General features: G+C 42.8%; 1 protein-coding gene across 1 annotated transcript in view; it reads left to right on the top strand.

Annotated features, from left to right (window-relative positions):
• CCHR10.PART0H1orf112 (chromosome chr10.part0 C1orf112 homolog) overlaps window positions 1-23825 on the top strand; it is a 2885111-nt gene that overhangs the window by 286614 nt on the left and 2574672 nt on the right. Inside the window, exon 7 of the mRNA XM_044086752.1 lies at window positions 15536-15698. Coding sequence (XP_043942687.1) covers window positions 15536-15698 — 163 coding nt within the window. The remainder of the gene's footprint in view (window positions 1-15535; window positions 15699-23825) is intronic.

Below are 23825 nucleotides of genomic sequence, written 5' to 3'. Positions count from 1 at the left end.
AGAAATAAGAGGTCCTTAAAAAGGCAACTTTGTTATAAATCCAGAAACAATGAAAGAATGATCCTATCTGATAGGCAGGGGACTTTTCCTTGCAGAAATTGTACAGCATGTGACTATTTATATAATAAATCTACATATAAACATCCTACACTAGGATTTATAATTGATATAGATTTTTATGCTGACTGCAGAACACAACATTTGGTTTATTTCAGCTTTTGCACTGTCTGTCATGCCTTTTATATAGGCAAAACCAATAGGTGTGTAAAGGAACGTATCCTTGAACACCTTAGATATATAAGAAATAAAAAAGACACAAGTGCTTTAGCAAAACATGTGGAAGAAGAAGATGGGAAACATTTTTAATTTCATGGTTTTAGAAATAATAAATAAAAGTAAGAGGGGAGGTGATATAAGGAATAAGGTAGAGGAAGCAGAACAAAGATGGATTTTATTACTCCAGGCAAATAGGTCTCCTGGATTGAACAATGCTGATGTTCATCATGCATACAGCTGCAGTAATCACATATGGGGTTCTCTGCCGTCAGGCGGGTCCTCGGTCGGCCGAATTCCAAAGTCTTGGTCCGGCGTCGGTTGTCGTCGCTTTCTTTCCTGACGTCAGTGCAATAGGGGTATACAAGACACAGCCAACGCCATATTCTTCAGTCTTTTTTGCCGCGTGGTGCCAGAAGCAGAAGCAGTTCACAAGTGCCGGTCGGCCAGCTCCTGAATTTACGAAAAATTGGAAACCGAAGTCTTCATTAAAGCAAAGTACCCCGTTGGGGAAACTTTTCTTGCCTCAGACCGATGTCAGAAAAAGTTAACAATTGTATTTCTTGTGTGGGAAGCAAATACCGCATACGGATTTCCATTCCCTCTGCATACCTTGTTTAGGCCCAGACCACGACGTCTCGGGCTGTCGCTTTTGCGCTACTTTCAATAAGCGCAATATTAAGCGTCGGGCGGAGTTCGCCCAACATTTTTTTGGTAAAGCCTTTGATTATAAAATGTCGTCGGAGACTCCGACTAACGTTTTGTCCAAAAAAACGCAAGGACAAGGACCAACACGTGAGGTCCGCAGTCCCCACCGAAACCACGCCAAAACCGGCTACACGTGGTCTGGTTCTCAGCGAGACGCCTGTGCAGTCCCTGACTACCGACGACACTTCTTTGGCGGGGTCTTCTGTAACTGAGACCGCAGGTACCTTGGCCCATACCCAGACTACAACCACCGAAGCCACTGTGAGCGTTGAGCCTCCTAATGTGGACAGGTCCACTTCCACCCATGGTGTCTTTAGACCCTCATCTTCCTTTTCCATTAAGGCCTTTACTAAGTCCAAATCAGTCCGGCATCCCAAAGAGGCCTGTTGCACAGGGCCCATCTCCAGGCCCCATGCCTAAAAAGCAGATGCTTAAAATGGCTGAGGATTTAATTACTCTTATCAGGGGTTCCCAACCCCCTCCAGACAAGAGACCCAGAGTGGAGGAAGATTCTCCTCCTCATGATCAGGGTTCCATTTTTTCAGATCATTCTGATGTAGAGGAACACTCCTTCTCCCCTTTTGAAGATTCTGATGCAGAGCAGTCCATTCCTTCTGTATCTCCTCCTGAGGATTTTTCCTTTGGGGAAACCTTGCACACCTTGGCCAAGACTTTTCTGATTCCAAGAAAAGACTTAGGGAATTTCTTCTGTTACCTCAACACAGACCTCTGGCGATACCTCCTGTCCTGGACATACTGGATTATGTTTATTCGGAGGCTTGCCTTAATCTGGATTCCCTGCCTCCTGCCCCAGTCAAGTCTGATAGGTACTACAGAGTTCCTACCTCTCACCAATTTCTGTACAAAGGCCATAATGCTGACCCTGAAACCATTTCTCAAGGCCCCAAGGGAATGAAGACCTCTACTGCTAAGAATCCACTACCTTCCGAAAGAGAGTCTAGATCCTTAGAAAGGTGGGGAAAAAAGGTGTATACCTTGGCCACCCTAGCCATGAGGGCCTTTAATTGTCAGTTTCATATGCTTAAATGTCAGCAGTTTCTATTATCACAGTTAAGAAATAAAATGTCTCAACCTGAACAACCAGATTTGAAGGAGTTGCAGGATATGATGCATAGTGCAGAGCAAGTGGGTAAACACACCTTACAATGTGGCTATGATACCCTAGAGGCCTCAAGTAAGTAGAGCTGCTGTTACAGGATCAGTTATTCGTAGACATGCATGGCTTAGGGAACAAATCTTGCCTGATCATGTGAAAGCCAAACTACTAGATGCTCCTTTACAAAAGGATGTGCTATTTGGTACTAATGCTGAGGAGATACTACGAAAAATGGAAGAAAAAGCCAAATCTATGCAATCTGTCAAAGCTTTTCTTACAGGTTCAACCACCACGTTTTAGCAGAAATTGGCCTTCAAAAAACTGGTCCTTTCCAGCCACGGACAAGCCCCAAAGAGGTAGATACAGGCGCTCAGGGGGCAGAGGACAATTACAAGGATCATATAGAGGCAGGCAATGGCAAACTCCAGCACCAAGAGGTGGCGAAGACAGTGCACAACAATATAGGAAACAAACCCAATGACTTCCTCCTTTCCATGCCAAGCAAGTCTCAGCTGGCAGCGCCCTTGGGAGGAAAGCTGGCATTATTTATAAAAAATTGGCATATTGTCACAACAGACAAATGGAACCTGGATGTTATAGACAGAGGCTACAGATTTCATTTTCACACTCTACCAAAAATGAAAGGCATGCCAAATCTGCCACACAATCAAAGGGCAGAGGCACAACTACAAATTTCAAAGCTCATGGACATGAAAGCTATTCAAGAGGTACCTACTCACGAACAAGGCCAAGGTTTTTATTCCAGGCTATTTCTGGTACCAAGGAAAGGAACCGACTGGAGACCCATTTTGGACTTATCCATCCTAAATACATTTCTACTGCACAAAATTCAAGATGCTCACATTACAGCAGCTTCTTCCCATGCTGGGCAAGGAGTTTTGGCTGGTAACATTGGACCTCAAGGAAGCATACCTGCATGTCCCAATCAGACAAAGCTGCAGAAGATACCTCAGATTTCTTGCAGGTTCAATCCACTATCCATTCTCTGCATTGCCCTTTGGCTTATCTACTGTGCCCAGAGTATTCACGAAATGCCTGGCATCAGTAATTGCCTACTGCAGACTTCAAGGGATACAAATTTACCCTTATTTGGACGACTGCCTGATCCAAGCGGACAGCAAGCACATACTTCTGGATCATCTGGCTTATGCAACACGGTTACTGAACTCTCTGGGAACACAATCAACAAAGAGAAATCCAGGCTAACACCATCTCAGAAAATAACTTTCCTGGGTGCCAACTTGGACACAAACACTCAGATGGCCTATCTTACGCCAGAAATCAGGGGCAACTAACTCAGTACTTCAAAATACTAGCAAATTGTACCAGGCTTACTGCAAGGAAAATCCTGCAGGCTCTGGGCTTCATGGCATCTTGCATTCTTTTAATCCCATGTGCAAAGCTGCATATGAGGAAACTTCAGTGGTACCTAAAAAACCTATGGTCTCAGCACAGCCACAGTTTGGAAACAATAATACCAATAATTCCATGTTTGCAAAAGGAATTTCTATGGTGGGCCCAAGCATGTCAAACAAACACAGGCCTCCCATTCTGCAAGCCTCAAGCAAATCAAGTCATCACAACAGACGCCTCAGATTACGCCTGGGGGGCACACATGACAGACAGGTGCATTCAGGGCAAATGGTCCCAAAAAGAAAAGCACCTTCACATCAATCAAAAAGAAATGCTAGCAGTGATAAATGCAATTACAGCTTTCAAGGACCTCCTGCATCCAGGACAATTATTGATAAGAACAGACAACACCACAGTAATGTGGTACATAAACAAACAAGGAGGAACACATTCATACCCCCTGTGCAGACTGGCCATGACACTTTGGAACTTGGCTCTGGAATGGCAAATTGAACTTCAAGCACAGTACTTGTCAGGTGTGGAAAACACGCTGGCAGACAACCTAAGCAGAAATATGACAGATCCACACGAATGGAAGTTGCATCCTCAAGTGTTTACAGAGATAATCCAAGCGTGGGGGAGGCCAGACATAGATCTCTTCGCTTCCCACAGGAACCATCAATTGGAAAAGTTTTGTTCAAGGACCTTTCATCCAAAGGCCTGGAGAGTGGACGCCCTTTCATTCAGTTGGACAGCATGGACAGTTTACGCCTTTCCACCTCTGCCTCTTCTGCCCAAGGTGCTCTTGAAAGCAAGAGCAGACAGACCGAAGATGATACTGATTGCTCCAGACTGGCCAAGACAACACTGGTATCCACTCCTGAGGAGCCTAATACATACTCCTCCCTGGCCTCTACCTCTAATGCCTCTTCTATTGACTCAGCACAGCTACAAAACTCTTCACAGCCAGCTGAAAACACTCAATCTCGCTGCATGGAAAATTCCTTAACACCTCAGCAGACCCTACTCCCCAAAGAGGTGCAGGATGTCATTTTGGAGGCCAGAAGACCATCTACTAGAAAGGCTTACTCCGCAAAATGGAAACGGTTTTGCTCTTGGAATGAGAAAAAAGGCCAGGACCCTAGAAAAATGAATTTGCCTCAGGTACTACAGTATGTAGCTGAGCTGCTGAACAGTGGACTTTCATTTTCCTCCATAAAAATCCATGCCTCAGCCATTTCTGCAGAATTCAACACGGATCCACCCTTATTCTCTCACCCACTCTTAAGACAGTTCCTCAGAGGGGCAAAAAATATAAGACCTCCAAGGAAACAACCAGTGCCAGCCTGGGATCTTAATTACATTTTAGAAAAAATAACATTACCTCCCTTTGAACCAGCTGCCTCAACAGATTTGCAATATTTGTCCTGGAAAACAGCCTTCCTTCTGGCCATTACCTCAGCTCGTAGGGTTTCGGAACTAGAAGCCCTCATGGCTGTGCAGCCCTTTCTCATCTTCCATCAGGACAGGGTTTCCCTTCGAACCAACCCATCATTTATGCCTGAAGTGGTATCCAGGGTAGCTTTAAATCAAGCCATACACTTACCTACCTTTTACCCCAATCCTCAAAACAAAGGGGAAAGGCTGCTACACTCCTTAGACATCCATAGACAGCTATGTTACTATTTGGACAGAACAAAGCCTTTCAGGAAATCAGAACAACTTTTTGTCTCCTATGCTGTAGGAGCTCAAGGGAATCCAGTTATCAAACAGACAATTTCAAAATGGATAGGCCACTGCATACAATTTTGTTACTCCTATCATGGAAAATCTGTCCCTACAGTCATCAGATCCCACTCCACCAGGGCCACAGCTACCTCTACAGCCTTCCTCAGAGGAGTCCCTACCAAAGATATTTTGGAGGCAGCCACTTGGAGTTCTGTGCATACCTTCACAAAACACTACCACCTGCCTTTATATTCCAAAACTAGAGCAGGCTTTGCCACTGCTGTGTTGCAGGGCATTCTGGCTCATCCCAGTTCCACCTAGTGCCTACCACCCTGTGTGTAGCTTTGGGATTCTACCCATCTGTGATTACTGCAGCTGTATGCACGATGAACATAGTACAGTTTTGTACCTACCATAAATGTAGATGTTCGAGTGCTAATACAGCTGCAGTACAGGTTTCCCTCCCTCCTTCCCCTCTTGGTAAAGGACTAGTAGCTAAACACCTCCTCTTGCTACCTAATTTGGGGTTATCCTTCTATGGTGTATTTGCTTGCAACTACTGTTTTTTGATTACATTGCATTGCTTGAATATATATATATATATATATATATATATATATATATATATATATATATATATATATATTTATATATATAATTTATGTATTGCCTTCCTTCTGGGGGCACCTGACATCTGGGGCAAGAAAGACTGAAGAATATGGCGTCGGCTGTGTCTTATATACCCCTGTCGCACTGACGTCAGGAAAGAAAGCTACGACAACCGACGCCGGACCAAGACTTTGGAATTCGGCCGACCGAGGACCCGCCTGACGGCAGAGAACCCATCTGTGATTACTGCAGCTGTATTAGCACTCTAACATCTACATTTATGGTAGGTACAAAACTGTACTTTTCCTTGAAACCTTTTTTAAAATCCAGACCACTAAAACATTAAGTAATATGGATTATTACATAAAATGTGTCTGTTATATGTATATTTTATTTCATCTTATGCAGAATATAAGGCAAATGACTGTACTGGTGTATGCAATTTTAATTAGTCTATGTCATAGTTCTATATGTGTTTTCATTGGTTGAACCATATTTTAAATACCAATGTTGTAACTGTTTTTGTGAGTCTGAAGAAGCGATCAGCTGACTTAGATTGTGAAAGCGCTTACTCTTGTTTAATAAAGTGGTGTGAAACTGCAAGTGAACCGTTTCCTACCTTGACTACTACATCTCAGTTACAACTTTTGGTTTTATAAAGGGCACTACTGTGAAGCTGCAAGTGATTTATTTCCTGACGTGGATTATTCCATTTTTATCTTCAGCTGTGGTCTAACCATTGGTCTTTTCATTTTTTTCGCTTAAGAAGGATGAAGTTGGCTTTGGAGAAATTTTTTACTGTGGTTTCCTTAATGATGGGTGGGGGCGGGATGTGGATATCTAGGGTGATTAACTTATGGTCTGATCTGACCAACGAGGAGTTGACTTTAGGTGTGGAACACCAGTCACTCATGTTGGTAATGACTAGGTCTAGAATATTGTTGCCCCTGGTGGGGGTGTGGATAAGTTGATCCAGGGCATTGGAATGTACGAGTCCCAGAAAGCGTTGAGAGTTGGTACATGAGTAGTTTTCACAGTTAATGGAGGGGTAGTTGAAATCGCCCATTGTTAGGGTGTTTGGTTGAAATATCAAGAAAAGAGGAGTGGGAATCCTGGGACATGGTGGGGGATCTGTAGCAAACTACAATTTGGAGTACAGTTTTGCCCAGAGTTAGTTGCACTTTGATAACCTTGGATGCATTATGTTGCGCAACTAGCCTGGAGGTGTGGATGTCCTTAATGAATATGGACACACCTCCGCCTTTGGTTTTCTGGTCCAGGTTAGGTGGCAGAAGAGTGTGGTATGAGTTATAGCCTGGTAATGCATGGGTGCTCTCTAGAGCCTTGAACCAAGTCTCTGTCACTGCACAGATATCTATGTTTTCCATTTTAAGGAGTGCCTCGAGTGAGTGCATTTTGAGATTTAGGCTTCTAGCACTGAGTAGCTTTACCCTCAGTTTTTGCTTGCCTGTTCTGTTACAGTGGTGAATTTGTCATTTAAACCTTGCTTAAAAAAGGCACTATAGGGGCAGCAAGAGCCTTGGCCAGTATCTGGAATCCCCGGGATGACAGGTGCAGGCCATCTCTGGCAAAACATTGTGGTCTGTCGACCATGTCGTCCCAGGCAGACACATACTGGATCCCCTTAGAATGACACCAGAAGCTTAGCCAATTGTTGAAGTCAATCATTTTGTCCTTGTACTGCGGTATCATTCTGGACGATGTCAGGATGCTACTCGGGGCTAGGGTCATACCTGCCTGGGCTACAAGATCAGGGAGCTCTTCCATGTCTCTTTTCATGTAGTCCAGGGAGGCACATATCGGGTCATTCGCACTAACATGAACAATGACAGAGTCATAGTTGTACTTATTATGGCATGACCTGAGTGCGTGGGTTATTTGGTGGATCCTGGCACCTGACAGGCAGCTGACCGTAACCTTCTCCCTGTTTAGCCTAGTGAGTGGGACATCAGTGTGCCTGACTATAGAGTCACTTATGACTAGTGTGTTGGGTATGTTGGTTTGCCTTATGGGCTGTGGTTTATTGGCACACTGAGTCTGTGGGCTATGTGCCATTTGGGTTGTGTTGGGGGGTGGAGGTTGCTTGCATTCCTGCTTTGGAGGTCTCTGTTGCTTGAGCAGATTATTATTGAGAGTCTGTGCGAATGTTTTTGTGTTTCTGTGTGTGGATTTTGGTGGTGTAGGTTTAGTGGGACTATGTGATGAGTGTGATGTGGTGCAAGTGTTTACTTTCTCCTCTTGAGTGTCAAGTTCAGTCTTGGTTGGAGGGAGATTTACCTCCAGTTTGGCTAGATAAGTGCATCTCTCACAGGTTGTGGTGTTGGGTGGTAGGAGGAGAGGGTTGTCTGTGTACATGAGGCCTCAGGATGCCCACATTCATCAGATAGACAGGAGAGAACACTTGGAGCTGTCCCTTGGACATGCCTGAATAAAAACCCACTTTCCTCTAGATAAGTGAGGAAAGTGAGTATAAGAGCTGTTTTTCTCTAAGCAAGTGAGGAAAGTAAGTACAAAAACTGTTTTCCTCTAGGTAAAGAGGAAGGTTGAGTGCTGTAGTAATTTGTATCTTATTTAGTGATAACAAGTTCTGAACAAGTCCTGGGCACGAATAAGCAAATTCAAGTGCTAAAACTAAGAATCTGTACCTGGACTTTGTGGTAAATAGGCTACTTAGTGCTTACCACTTCCACTGATAAGCTAGAATGCTTCCCTCCAACACAGAAAGGCTTAGGGGGGCTCAGAAGCTTACAAGCAGTCCTGGATACAGCAATTCTGTTTGGACTAGACTAGTTACAGGAAAGGTGGGTAACAAGCACAAACGCAGGCTTTTAAACCAGAAAGTTGAAAGAGATGGAGAAACTGCCCAAACGGCCAATAAACTACAATTTCTGGGCCAGAAACCACTCTTGTGGTAGACAGGCTACCTAGTGCGTACCACTCCCACTGATAAGCTAGAAGGCTTCCCTCCAACACAGGCTTGTAGGGCTCAGCAGTCTTGGATACAGCAAATCTGTATCTGAACTAGACTAGTTACAGGAAAGGCAAGAAACAAGCTTAGATTTTTTTTTTTTTTTTTTTTTTTTAGAAAGTGGAAGGGGAGAAAGGAGAAACAGAAGATACTTCAAAATTAAAAACCCAAGTGGCTTGCCCTTCACAAATGTTCTCTCTGTATTAGGTAGAATCAGCTGATGACACTAGACTGGAATAGAGCTGGGATGCAGCAGTAGTAATATAAGTGCAGTATTGTGTTTAATAAGTCAGTACTGTAAATAGTATAGTATTAATGCAACAGTAATAATTAAAGTGTAGTATGACATATACAGTAAATTGTATTAGTACAATAGTAATTAGTGGAGTATTCTATATACTAAGCCAATAGTACTGTAAATAGTATAGTATTAGTGCAGCAGTAATAATTAGTATAGTATTAGTGCAGCAGTGATAATTAGTATGTGTAGTGTGATATATAGTGTGATATGTCAATAATACTGCAAATAGTATAGTATTTGTGCAGCAGTAATTAGTATGTGTAGTTATGATATATATACAGTAAATTGTATTAGTACAACAGTGTTAATTGCAGTATGAACTACAGTAAATTAATATTACTGTAAGTCTAGTATTGCAGCTGCAGCAGTAATTAGTATAATTGCAGTATTGTGTTTAATCCGTCAGTACTGCAAACAGTATAATAATGCAACAGTAATTAGTTTGTGTGGTATGGCATACAGTAAATTTTATTAGTACAGTAGTAAGTGCAGTATGATTTTTAGTAAGTTAGTAGTACTGGAAGTAGTATGGTATTGTTGCAGCAGTAATAGTGTATGCCATACTGCAGTTATACTATTTATTACTGCTGCACCAATAATATACTACTTACAGTACTATTAACTTACTATAGGTCATACTGCACTTTTACTAAAGTCAATTGTACTGTAAATAGTATAGTATTAATGCAGCAATAATTAGCATAAGTGCAGCATTAAATATAAAATTGTATTAGTACAATACTAATAAGTACAGTATGTTGTATACTAAGTCAGTAGCATTGTAAGTAGCATTGGAAATAGTGTTGTACTTGGTGCACAAGTAATTATAAGTGCAGTGTGATATGTACAGCAAATTGTATTAGTACAACAGTAGTAAGTGCAGTATCACTTATGCCAGGTCAGTAGTACTGTAAATAATATAATATTGGCACAGCAGCAGTAAGAATTAGTCTAAGTGCAGTGTGATATATACAGTAAATTGTGTTAGTACAACAGTAATAAGTGCAGTATCACTTATGGCAAGTCAGCAGTACTGTAAATAATATAATGGCACAGCAGCAGAAAGAATTAGTTTAAGTGCAGTTTGATATAAAAAGTAAATAGTGCACAGTACTATGTTATGGCTGAGCATGGGAATAATGTTTGCGATAATTTAATTAGTGCAGTGGCAGAACAGTGGAGGCATGGAGACCTCAATTTCTTAAATAGTACAGTAGGAGAAAAAAATCAGTGCAACAAGATAATTAGAAATGTAGGTATGTGAGAACAGCTCAGGTTTGGGTGCTGCCATTCTTTAAACCGTGCAGCTATAGAAGAAACAATGATTTGAACAGTGCTGTAAAGAAACCGTGCAGTTATACAAGAAACAATGATTTGAACAATGCTGTAAAGAAACCATGCAGATATAGAAGAAACAATGATTTGAACAGTGCTCTAAAGAAACCATGCAGATATAGAAGAAACGATGATTTGAACGGTGCTGTAAAGAAACTGTGCAGATGTAGAAGAAACAATGATTTTAACGGTGCTGTAAAGAAACCGTGCAGATGTAGAAGAAACAGTGATTTGAACGGTGCTGTAAAATGCACTTTCCATACCTGTCCATTGCACAAGACTCCTTGTTCAGTGGATGAACAGAAGATGATGTGCGAGTTCCTTCTGGGTGGCTGCTGCTGCCGCCACCATAGCATCTACTGGGACTCCCTTAGTTAAAAAGGTTTTGTCTGAGGGGGATGTGATGTACTTATTTGGCCTCCGAGGAACAGGTTCCACTGAATCTGGAGACTCCCACACCTTCCAAGAAACTAGATCCAAAAGTTTGTTGAAAGGTGGTGACACCCAAGTGGAGGAAGGGTGAGATCCAAACGCCTTCAGGTACACAGACTCCTCTGATGAAGGGTTGGTGGACTTCCAGCTGCGCCTCTGCATAAATATTTCTAAGATGTCTCCAAAGGAGACATCATCAGGAGGCGACCATGTTCAGCTTCATCAAGGTCTATACCAGAAGTGATGGACTCCTCTGGGGAGTCTAAGTGCTTCCTCTTACATAACCTCTTCCAGGCAGACCTCGTCAGAGGGGTACTATGGAGAAGTTTCAGAAGAGTGGGGGGAGTACCATGTGGGGCGTCCTGAGGCCTAGGATCTCTGTGTCCCTATGGATGCAAGGATATAGAGGCATTTTTTCTTCAGCGACTTTTGCACTCAGATCACTGAATTACCTGACATATTTTAATAGATTACAGAGGGATCTCTTGAAGGAGTTAGGAGATACTCTCCAAGGTTCAGTAGCTGAAGGGATTTCAGATAGTTTCCTCTCAGCTCTCTACATTAAATTGTCACCTCCTCTATGAGACTGATTTCTTATGCAGCGGATGGAGCGAGTAGAGCAACGGTTTCAGGGATTTCCCTAAGAAGACATTCTTGGATGCGCTTGTGAGACTTCGCGGAGCCCTAAATCTTCCTTTGCGAATGCCCAGTTTGATGGCTTATCTCTGTTCGGGCCTAAAGTCAAGGACACGCTAACCAGGTGTGAGCAAGAAGGAAAGACTCTGTCTGTCATAGGAGTCTGTTTTTCCCTACCTACCAGACCTTATCCCAAAGGTCAGAAAGGAAGTAGAGCTTTCCAGGACACATGTGGTGAATCTTCCACCAGGGGCAGAGGGGGAAGTAGTAATGGAAGATGCTGACCACACGGCAGAGGGAGTCCACAGAATCAGGGCGACAGAGAATGTTTCTTTGGTAATCCCTTCCAGCATTCCTGAAAGGAGGCCCGTCTGTCCATCTCTGGAGGCAGTCGGGGCCTCATATCTTTGTACCCAGAATCCTGGCTAGAAATAACAAAAGACAAGTGGGTACAAGGCATCATATCCAGAGGTTACTCCATACCCTTTTCCTTCCCCCTCCCAAACATAAAAAAAAGATCCCGGTTGTCCCACCCAGTCAAAAGGAACAGGCAACATTATAAATTCAAAAGTTGCTAGACAAAAGAGCCATCCAAACAGTCTTCGCATACCAAATAGGATCTGGAACTTACTCAAGATTCTTTTTAATGCCAAAGAAAATAGAGGACTGCAGACCAATTCTGGATCTCAGCAATCTAAACAAATCAGTAGGAAAGTCAAAGTTCCGAATGGTAACACTACAGTCAATACTCCCTTTTCTGGGACAAGACGATTGGATGTGCTCGACAGACCTCCAGAATGCGTACTACCACATAAAGGCGATCCAGGAGACACCTACGCTTTTGGCTGAGAGCCAGTCACTTCCAGTTTCGAGCTCTGCCCTTTGGCCTCACTACAGTCCCCAGAGTGTTCACCAAATGTATGGCAATAGTAGTGGCTGACTTGAGGTGCCTAGGATTCCAGGTGTTTCCATATTTGGACAACTGGCTCCTAACTGCCACCACTGAGCATCTACTAATAAAAGTGAGAGACCCACCTTACAGCTCTGCTCTCACCTAGGAACTACTATAAACTACGACAAATCTGCCGTGCTGCCTTCTCAGCATGAATTATTTATAGGAGCAGAACTGGATACAACAAATATTATGGCCAAACTTCCTTCAGAAAGAGTTCAAGTTCTATGATGATAGGTTCTAAATCTTCTCACAAAGAAAAAAGCGCAAGCAAAGGATAGTCCTAAAAGTTTTGGGGACCATGACAGCAACAATAACCTTGATCCGCTTTGCACATCTACACATGAGAATTCTCCAGTGGCTACTGTCCATTCGGTCGATGCAGGAATGACGATGTCCCACAAAATAATAGAATCTTGCAAAAAAGACCTTCGTTGGTGGCCTTACTCCACTTGTGACACTAGGTCGACTATTTGTACTTCCCCAGCCATTGGCCACAGTGACCATGGATGCCTCTCAGATAGGGTGGGGGGCATTATCTGGGAAAGACTGCCCAAGGCACCTGGTAGGATCACAAGGCCCATTTGCACATCAGTGTCCTAGAGATGAGAGCGGTGCTTCCGGCGTTGCAAGCATTCCAGTACTCTCTTCCGCTGGGAACTATTGCAATATAGACAGACAACATGTCAGTTGTATGGTACATAAACAAGGAGGAACCAGATCTTATCCCCTTTGTCGAGTGGCCTCGAGAGTATGGCAATGAGCGACGACCTCCCAATGCTTTCTGATAGCAACACATATCACAAGGAAATCCAGTGTGATAGCAGACAGACTCAGCAGAGCGTTTCTGCTACCTCATGAGTGGTCCCTAAAACAGGAGGTAGTGGAAAAGATTTTCCACAAATGGGGCCAGTCTTGCTGCGACCTTTTTGTGACATCCATGAATGCCAAATGCAGCAGCTACTTTGGCCTTATCCCCCCCCCCCCCGGGGGGGGGGGGAGTTAATCAAGGGATGCACTTGTCCACAATTGGCCCTCGGGTCTCCTCTACGTTTTTCCTCCCTTTTCATTAATACCCAAAGTACTTCAGAAAGCCAGTTGCTTGGGAAGGGACTTGATACTTATTGCCCCACACTGCTCTTGTCAAATCTGGTTCTCCTTCCTGTAGCCTCATCCCCTTGAGGAGCCTTGGATTCTGGACCCAGTTCCAGACCTTTTGACTCGTGTGTCAGGAACGCTCCAGCCTTCCCTTCAGACCCTCAGTTTGACAGCTTGACTGCTCTGATTCTGACCATAACCAGGTTTCCTAATCTCTCTATATCAGTTAAACACATCCTAATTTCTTCTCATATGGCTTCTATAAGAAAGATATAGAGAAGCAAATGGAAAAGATTTTCATGATGAGCTTCTCCTAACCACGTTGATCCCTTTACTGCCCCAGTCAATTCCATTCTAGAATTTCTAGCAAAATTATTCAGTGAGGATGCAGCTGTGGTTACCATTAGAGTTCAACTAGCGGCAATATCTAGTTTTCATATAGGTGAGTCTGGCCTCAGTATAATCTCATAAGCTATGCAAAGCATTTCTTAAAGGTACTTTTATTAAAACAACCACCTATCAAGACCTCCCCCCCAGCACCATGGGACTTGAATTCCGTCCTGTCTTGTTTAATTTCCCCCCCTTTTGAGCCAACATTATCTTGCAAACCTAAGTTTTTGACATGGAAAACTATCCTCTTGATAGCAATTACCTCTGCTAGGAGGGTTAGAGCTGCAAGCCTGGTCAGTAAAGCCCACCTACTTGCTTTTCCACAGAGACAGGGTATCCTTACGAGCGAAACCTTCCTTTTTGCCAAAAGTATGTTCAGAATCAAATTTGCACCAATCTATAGAGCTGTCAGTTTTTTACCCAAATTACAGGAATAAGGCAGAATACATGTTACATCAACTAGATGTGCATAGACAATTGCGTTTCTATTTACACAGGGCTAAGAACTTCAGAAAATCTGACCAACTTTTTATATCCTTTTCAGTTTCAAAGAAAGGTACTTCGTTCTCTAAGGTCACACTTTCAAAATGGCTTTCAGATTGCATAACCTTCATCTATAAGTCTCAGAACAGAGATCTTCCCCATAGAGTTAAAGCCCACTCTACAAAGCTATTGCAACCTCTTTTGCTTTTCTGGCCAAACTACCAGTTGATATCATTTGTGTTGCAGCAAAATGGGCAAGACCACATACCTTTAGCACTCATTACAAACCGATTTGGCCTCCAGGAACAGGGCCTCTTTTGGTTTCATGATTCTGAAGTATATACTCTCTTGAGCCACCCAAGAAGGATGGCGCTAGGGATACTGTCCCAACCTGGTAAGAATGAAGGTGAGATAGGACAACAACACATAAAGAAGTTATGTACACACCATAACGTTCCATGTGTGTTGTCCATCTTTGCCTTCATTTTTACATCCTACCTGCCTCCCCCTGCCATTTTTACTCCTGAGAGATCGAGTTGGTACAATTGGATATCATTATTCTCTGGCCTTCTTTATTAAACTGTGTTTAATTATCTTACTGTTTTTTTAACTGCAAACAAGATCTGGGGAGTTTACCTAGTGCATTCTGGGATAGGGTTTAGCCATGAGCTAGTGGAAGACCTTCAGCTTGACTATAAAGGCCGAGTCAGATATGCGGACCGGATCCGAACCCAACCTGATAAGAATGAAGGTGACGATGGGCAACACACACAAAATGTTATGGTGAGTATATAACTTCTTTTTTTTTTGTTCCCTGAGTGGTAGGCATTTTGGAATCTCATGCCTGATGTGGTTAAGGAAGCTAATTCATTGGACTATGTTAAAAGAAGTTTAGTGACATGGCAACATCTGTAGAAGGTTATTGTAGGTGCAGGATAATTAGAAAATCTGGGTTAAGTCACTGTTTCCTTTGGTAATGAAGTTCTGACTTTTGTCAGTCTGCTACGTATGTTCAGTGTTTTGATAAACACTTCCCTTTGTTTACTTCATGTTTTATGTCCCACATGAGACTGTGTATATCTTTTACTTCTTTCCTCTTATTTTCTGCAGGAAAGTGAGATGTTGTACAGTGGGCGGATGCACCTTGTAGCTGACCTCCTGCAGGCATTGTTTAAAGAGGCGTATTCACTTCAGAAACAGCTAATGGAGCTTCTGGATCGAATTGTTCTTGAACCAGAGGCGTCCGAGGAGGAGGTGGTAGACATGGTGTCAGGTATGTACAGGAGGATGTCCTGCGTTACAACTGCAGACAGGATTTGTGAAGCTGAACAACTCAGTTCTAGTTTACATTTGCATCTTCAAACAGAAGGTAGATGGCTCTTTCCATAACAATTTTGTTTTTGCAATTTTTTTTAAAGATATGTTGGAAAAACATAGTGCTATGCCTTTGGAAAGATTTGATTAAAACGTTTAGCTGTGAATCTTATTACGGCTGTGAAATTCTGCCCACAGAACCACTATGACAAAAACCCTGACAGAGAAGCACTTCTCAGTGACACAACTTAAGTAGTAAGAAGAACACTCGTGCAGACTCACAACTTATAGAATTTCTATGAACATATATCGCAGAAACATCTTAGGGATAGAAAATAGACGTGTTGGAAGAATTAAGACATTTGTAGGATTAAAATATTTCTAAAGTGTTAACTACTGTGTATAACAGATTGCTTGCTGCAGCAGGGCTAGCTACCTGGTGGTATAAACTTTGGCTGTAGGTGACTATAATTCTTGAAATGGCACACCGACTCAATGTGCTGAAATGGGAATGGTTGTGATGGATGGATGGATAACAGACTGCTTGCAAAACATGACTTCAGAAGTTTAGCCCCCCCCCCCCCCCCCCATCATCTGTGGAATACCGTACATCTGTGTGAATAGTCACTGGATTAACTATTTAGCAACAGATAAATAATGACCAGATATTAGTTGACTGTCAGTTAAACATTCTGGAATAAATAAATAACTTATCTAGGGCTGGCAATATCTAAGATATAACCGTACAAACTGAAATTATTTTTGTTGTTCCTTCTGTACTTAACAGCAGTTGTGATACCATCATTACAGTAAAATCAAACTTAATTCTGAGGGCGATGAAGGAAGTCATGGAGGGAGGTAGGAGTGAATGGCTGATGCCCACTTCTCCATCTTTGGAGAGGGAGGTGTTTCAAACCGTTGCATTACCAGTACCCCATCTTATGGAGAGTGAGATGTAAGACAGACGACACTGTGACCCAGGATTATGCACCTGGTGCTGGAAGGCCATGAGCATGAGTAGTATCCACCCCCAACAGTGCACACGCAGGAAGGTATAGCAGGCCCTTCGGTAGAATGAGTGTGCAACACTGTGACCCAGGATTATACAGCTGGTGCTGGAAGGCCATGAGCATGAGTAGTATCTACCCCCAACAGTGCACATGCAGGAAGGTATAGCAGGCCCTTCAGTAGCATGAGTGTGCAGTTGCAAGTCAGCCGCACAGGAAGAGCATAAGATCTAGATTAGTACTCCCCACCCAGGCACTGCACATGCACGAAGGGGATAAGACCTAGATTAGAAAACGTCTTTTTGCAAGTGTTGCCACCAGGAAGATGGTCATGGGAGGGAGAATGGGATTGTAACTTTGCAGGTGGGGGCTTGTGTGGGAGAAGGTTAGGAAAATACCCAATTTTTAAATCACCTTCTCTAGACTTTTCCTTTTAAACTATAAGATAGTAAATGAAATTTTTTGGAAACAAACTGAGCAACTGTTTAACCTAAATTTGGTGCAAATGTTGTAGCATTCTGTGATATTATTATGGTATTTGTAAATATATGTCTCCGTGACGCAAACATGTACGTGAAATTTAAAAAAAACTTGTTTGTGGAAACACATTTTCTTTTGGACAAGAGCATGCTAATGCGAGTTGAAGAGTTAGACAAACAATTATGTCAAAAAAAATAAAGTATGAGAAGGGAGCATTACTTGCAAAATTGTTTAGACTGGAAGAGCCTTGAGACCATGATTCATACTTCCAGAAGTGCCAGTTGTCTACAGTCATTCCTGAACGGTAGCAGTGCTCCGTGCCAAATGTTGCCATTCCTGAATGGTAGCAGTGTTCCATGCCAAATGTTGCCATTCCTGAATGGTAGCAGTGCTCCATGCCAAATGTTATTCCTGAACAGTAGCAGTGCTCCATGTCAAATGTTATTCCTGAATGGTAGCAGTGCTCCATGCCAAATGTTGTTATTCCTGAACGGTAGCAGTGCTCCATGCCAAATGTTGTTATTCCTGAATGATAGCAGTGCTCCATGCCAAATGTTATTCCTGAACAGTAGCAGTGCTCCATGCCAAATGTTGTTATTCCTGAACGGTAGTGCTCCATGCCAAATGTTGTTATTCCTGAACAGTAGCATTGCTCCATGCCAAATATTGTTATTCCTGAACGGTAGCAGTGTTCCATTCCAGATGTATGCCAAATGTTGTTATTCCTGAACGGTAGTGCTCCATGCCAGATGTTATTCCTGAACGGTAGCAGTGCTCCGTGCCAAATGTTGTCATTCCTCAACGGTAGCAGTGCTCCATGCCAAATGTTGTCATTCTTCAACGGTAGCAGTGTTCCATTCCAGATGTATGCCAAATGTTGCTCAAATAATAAGAAACACTACACTTTGTCGTCCATATGTGTGATTTGCTGCTATTTCACTTGACAACATTTTTGTTTGTTGGGAGAGTAAATCTTGAAGGAAGGGCCATACAGCGTATATAGGAGGAGATGTTCTGCCCAAAATATTCCAAGCCAATTTACACTTGATCCTTGTACAGATATGCCACTGAGGCAGTACACACACAGAATGCACAGGGAGGGATGGCCTCACAGGCATATTACGGGATGATTTACAATTAATCATTATACAGATATGCTGCTGAAGCAATGATTTTTACCCATGGCTTTACTCATGACTTTGAATATTCATTGTAGGAAGCGATTAGCAAAACAATACAAGGAGAAGGCAGTGAGGGACCTCCGTGATAAATGATGACGTAGGAGGTCCCTGTTCAGCTTGAGGATGCTAGTCCCACTAAGGTGCTTCACAGGACATGGCCCTTGTTTCTCAGGGTACTGAGGTTTTAAGAGAAGCTTGTTTAGAACTTGTCATGCCTGTGGATCAATGGACATCCCACTGAGTCAGGAGCTCTAACGTGGAGTTCAGACCAGACATACCACTTCAGATGCCTGAGGCCGTAGGTTGTTTGTTTTTTCATTACAGAATGGGCATTCAGTGCACCGACTGTACTGGTCAGAGTGCATCTATGTAAGGTATGTGATTATTTAAAAGGGATTAAGTTGAAGTAGTTAATAGTTACAAAGAGAGCTGAAGGAGGTAGAAGGGAGTTTCAGAATATGAAATTAAGGAAGGGTATATATTTGTAATAATTTGCCAAAATAGATGGCGTCAGGTACAGAAATGGAGTGACCTTGGGATTTATATCATGTAGAAGTACTGATAAATATGAGACGTATTTGTTGGCAGAGTAAATATGGATACAAATATAGGGGAGACTTTAACCACGAGTGGTAAAAAGCAAAGTCATGAGTTTGCTAGAAATTGCCTTGCTGCTGGTTTTAGGTCATTCTCAGTAGCACAGATGCCTTGCCTTTGCTGCAGAATGCTTTGGGTTCTATTCTCACACCAGTTATTGTATTACTTTTCCAATACTGACACTGCAGTGCAACATAAAGGGGGTGGATGAGCCATTACACCAAGGCAACATCTGCCTGAGTTGGTGGTAGTTTGGACGGATGTAAAAGATCCCTCTGCACTTACTGAAAAGAATAGAAGAAACAGTTTACAAAATCATAAGACAGAACAGAGAAGACAGTCAAAAAATACATAAACACATACAAATATCAAAACTGCATGTTCAAATCATACTAAATAAACTCAAAAAAGCAAATCAATTTTCAAAAACAACTTTCCCCATCCTTTTTGTCATAACCATTGTCTGGATTTTCCCTAATATAAACAATTATCCCATAATTTATCAGAAAACAGTTCTTTAAAATATGTTACTTAAAGGATATATAATGCTCAAAATAATTTGTCAAAAATGTGTCTGAGCATTATAACAAGAAGCATAGTGTCTGTACAATATTATGTTCATATTGATAGGAAAAATGGCTTTTATATTATAAATCTTACTAATTCTCATACCAAAGTAAAGAAGGCATGCTCAATACTTCTGTTACGAATTCAAATACATTCTGTCATCAGTAACTTTCTTTATCCTTATCTAGTCTAATATTAGACATTAAAGAAAGTCTTGTAATTCAAGGACAGATTTAAACCTAACTAGTCTTTCTGGTATAGTTAACTTAATATAGTCACTCAAACTATTCTGTGTTTGTCATAATAATTGTCATCCATTTAAGGGAATACCATAATTTCCTATTAGAGAAAGATTTTTAGAAAGCTGACGTTTCCAGGTAATAATCACAGCAGCATACTCTTTTTATTACAAAGGAACATATTTTTTTTCTTTTTCCCGGTCTTAAATTTCTCTGTGTTTCTCCCATAGGAGTTGTCCTACTATATCACCTTCCTTATTCTTAAGTTACACTAGAACCAGTATAAATGTAAGGAAAGTAAATGCAGTACAAGATTAATCATACCCAATCCCCCATCACTAAGTGACCAATAAATCATATTCCTTTTTACCTGATTTAACTATGACCCAAAAAAGGAATTCAAAAAACAAACAGTTTCAATAGCACATTTCCCTTATCTTCTGGAAAAAGAAATATATTCCCTACACATCCTAATTTACTCAAAACTAATGAATGCAAAACATGAACGTTTTATATCTTAACTGACAATTTCATAGTACTGAATGGATATCAGGAAGTAAATTATCCCATTGAGAACCTTGTCCTCAAAATCATAACTGAATCAGGCACAACTGGAATGCCAGTAAATGTCCTAACATGACCATATCTAATACTTTTGACTTTATTTATAGGTGAACTTAGAACATTAAATCTGTGCTCAGTGAAATTAACTCTATGCTCAATGAAGTTATATTTGGTAACCAATATGTAGAACACACAGTATTCAGATCATGTGCATATGAAATGCGTAATGGTAATGGAATTGTTATTAGAATGCAGTGCTGCAGCAGTACAACTTAAACTACAGTTTTTGGTAGTATCTAACAAACACTAAGATAGCAACCTTGTTTACCCTTCTGTTAACATGCATCTCATGCCTGACTAGTCCATTAACTAATGGTCTTTTCCAAGTAAACTTCTGAAATAACATTCCTAATGTTTATCGCTAATGCAATAGAAACGTAATATAGTCATTAAACAATTATGAGTGACTCTATCAAAGGCCTCCCTAACATCATATGCTAACAATATACTATTAAACTCTATTAATTCCATCAACAGTTTCCCTTACTAATAATATTTCATGAGAAATTGTCCTCTCTTGCTTTCATTCTTTACTGATGGGTACGGAACCGACTTGGCCATTTACTAAAGCTCAAGGATTTCATCTAGTTCATGGCTCACCCTCTATCCCATGATGCTGCAGGGCATTCCCCAGATCTTGTTTGCCGCTGAAACGGATTGAACGTCTGATTCTAGCTCTGGCTAAGTCAAACCATTTTTTTTTCTTCATTTATAACTTAAATACTATTTAGATTTTGACATATCTTGTATCATAGTTTGGTAGTTCTCTTCCTGTAAACATCTTTAAAATGCTTGTTTCCTTAGTAAAATAGTGTTTGTTGTTACTATTTGGTCAAGTGTGTTAGGCCTCAATTTCCCTATCCCTTTTATTGATGAGTGTGCTTTATACATTTAAATATATACCTTTTCGTAGTTTAGTAATAGAGTAGTGTAAAATTTTAGATAGTTAATAAGGTTTTACCTATTATCAGCCTGCGATTTAGGTTTGTGTGATGTAATGTGATCCTATCTCGCCTACATTCTGTACTGATGGGTTCGGAGCCGATCCTCGGCTCTGACTCGGCACGCCATACTATAGAACGAAGTCTCTTATTGGCTGAGCTATCCCACATCCCAGGATGCACCACCACTGCTTCCCCAGATCTCGTTTGCCGCTTCTACAGCAAAGACGTGGTCTCGGACTTGGCTGAGCTAAGTGCTTATTTCTTAAAAATTTCTGTCAGGAATTTTTGGCTAATCTACCCAAAAGCTGTTTTAACAGCTATCGTTGTTGTGTGACTTGAGATTGAGTTATTTTTGTGGTAAAATTGTCTTCAGTTTGAGGGAAAGGATCCCGTTTAAGTTAAAAGGGCCTTGGCCTCGCGCGTGGTTGAAACTACTTAGTGTGAGTCTTGTTGTGGTATTGTAGTCTAGATTTTGGTCAAGTAATCCCGTTTTCTGTTAGAGGGGTCTTGTCCTCAGTTACGTTTTTCTTTAAGCTAAAATTTTGTTAAAGAATTTTTCTGTGGTAGTGATTGTGTGTCAACATGTCGAAGGACCACAGACCATCTGGATTCAAAAAATGCTCTAAATGCAGTTACAAAATGTCCATTACAGACGATCACTCTTTGTGCGTTTATTGTTTAGGCCCTAAGCATCTTCAGGAGTCTTTTTCCTCCCGTGTCCTCCAAGAGAGGAAAAACAAATTGATTTTAAAAGGGCTTATCACCCCTTCTTTTGAGGAGGCTTTATCTTCTTCCTCTTCACCTTCTAAGAAAAAGAAATCGTTGGCTCCGACCAGCTCGTCGGAACCGGCTACAAAGAAATCTCGGCAGGCTTCTCCATCGGCTCCACGGACTTCAGAGCCGAGGGCGGAACGGTCTGCCTCGATGCCTCCAGCCTCGACTCCTCTGGCTTCGGAGCCGACGGCTAGAGCTTCGAGAGGGGGGTCACCTTCATCGGCTCCACTGTCTTCGGAGCCGATGAGAGTTGCCCGCTCAGACTCTTCCCCTTCGGCGCCGAAGTCCACTTCGGCTCCGAGGGAAATTGCAATGGTTGTGGAGTCTCCGTCGGCACCGATATTTATCGAGACTATTCGGAGCCAGTCCCCCAGTCATTCGGAACCGGTGGAGAAGTAGACTCGAACTTGTTCGATCTCTTCTTGGTCTTCGAGAATGTCGGATTCGGACATAGACAGGGTACTTCAAAGGCTGTTTCAGTCTCTGGTCTTCCAAAAGTTGGTTTCGGCTCCAGCCCAGTCGGCTCCGGAGCCGGTTGCCCACCCTGTTGTCTTGGTTCCTCCTCCAACAGCCTCGGCACTGTTGGAGTCGGTGCTGGTGGAGCCGGTGGAGGTTTTCGGGTCAGTTCCGACCCTTACTCCAACCCCGCCCTTCGGGTCGGAGTTCGGTACACGGGCCTCCTCTGTCGTCCCCGGGGGTGACGCTTCGGGACCGATGTTTTCGGTTCCGAGCCTCCCTCTCGGTGCGTCGGCTGCGAGAGTGCCGTCTACTGTTGTGGCCTCGGGGGTCGGACCTTCCCAAGACTCTAGGGGTCCCGCCTTCAGGGCCATGAGGAGTGCTTTGGCCAAATCTTCCTTGGCCACCTCCACCGTCTCACTGTCACCTTCCCTTGGCACGGAGACTGGTTCCTTTGTAGTCCCCCTGTCTCAAGACAGCGGAGCCCTGGGGCCTGAGGCCACCCCCATCGGGGGTTCCCTCCTTCCTGAAGGTCCCTCCGAAGCGTCTTCGGAGGAACCTCCAAGGAAGAGACAGTGTAAGAGGAAGCACATCGACTCCCCTGACGAGTCTCTCACCTCGGACACCGACCTCGATGATGCGGAGGGGTCCCCCGAGTCGTCCTCGGATGATGTCTCCTTTGCGGACATTTTGGAAATCCTCAAGCAACGAGGCGACTGGCAGTCCAAACCCCCTTCCTCTGAGGAGTCGGTATTCCTCAAGGCCTTCGGGGCTCAGCCCTCCGCCTCCTGGGTGTCTCCGCCCTTCGATGAGCTTCTGGATTTGATCTCTCGAAGGGCGTGGGAACACCCGGATTCTGTGGAACCGGTGCCAGCTCGCCCCAATAAATTTCTCTCAGCACCCCCTGAAAAGGATTTTCTCTCCCAAGGTGTGGCTGTAGATGCCCTGGTGGTGGCATCTGCTACCCAACAAGATGTGAGTCCAGGAGCATGGATCGGTACGGGAAGCGCACCCTTACTTCAGCAACCTTTACTTTAAGGTCTCTGAATTATCTGACGTACTTCACCAGACTTCAGAGGGATCTGGTCAAGGAACTTTCAGATACCCTCTCTGGTAACTTACCCGAGCAGTTGGCCCAGACGGTTAGCTCTCAGCAGGCTTACCCTATCATCGTTATCGAACTCGTCCATGAGGCTCATTTCATATGCAGCCGAGGG

The sequence above is a fragment of the Protopterus annectens genome, chromosome 10.part0, assembly GCF_019279795.1.
Source record: "Protopterus annectens isolate FY-2018-M chromosome 10.part0, PAN1.0, whole genome shotgun sequence".
NCBI classification, from domain to species: domain Eukaryota; kingdom Metazoa; phylum Chordata; order Ceratodontiformes; family Protopteridae; genus Protopterus; species Protopterus annectens.
The sequence above is the reverse complement of the archived record's forward strand: the minus strand, read 5'-3'. Positions and strand labels throughout refer to the sequence as shown.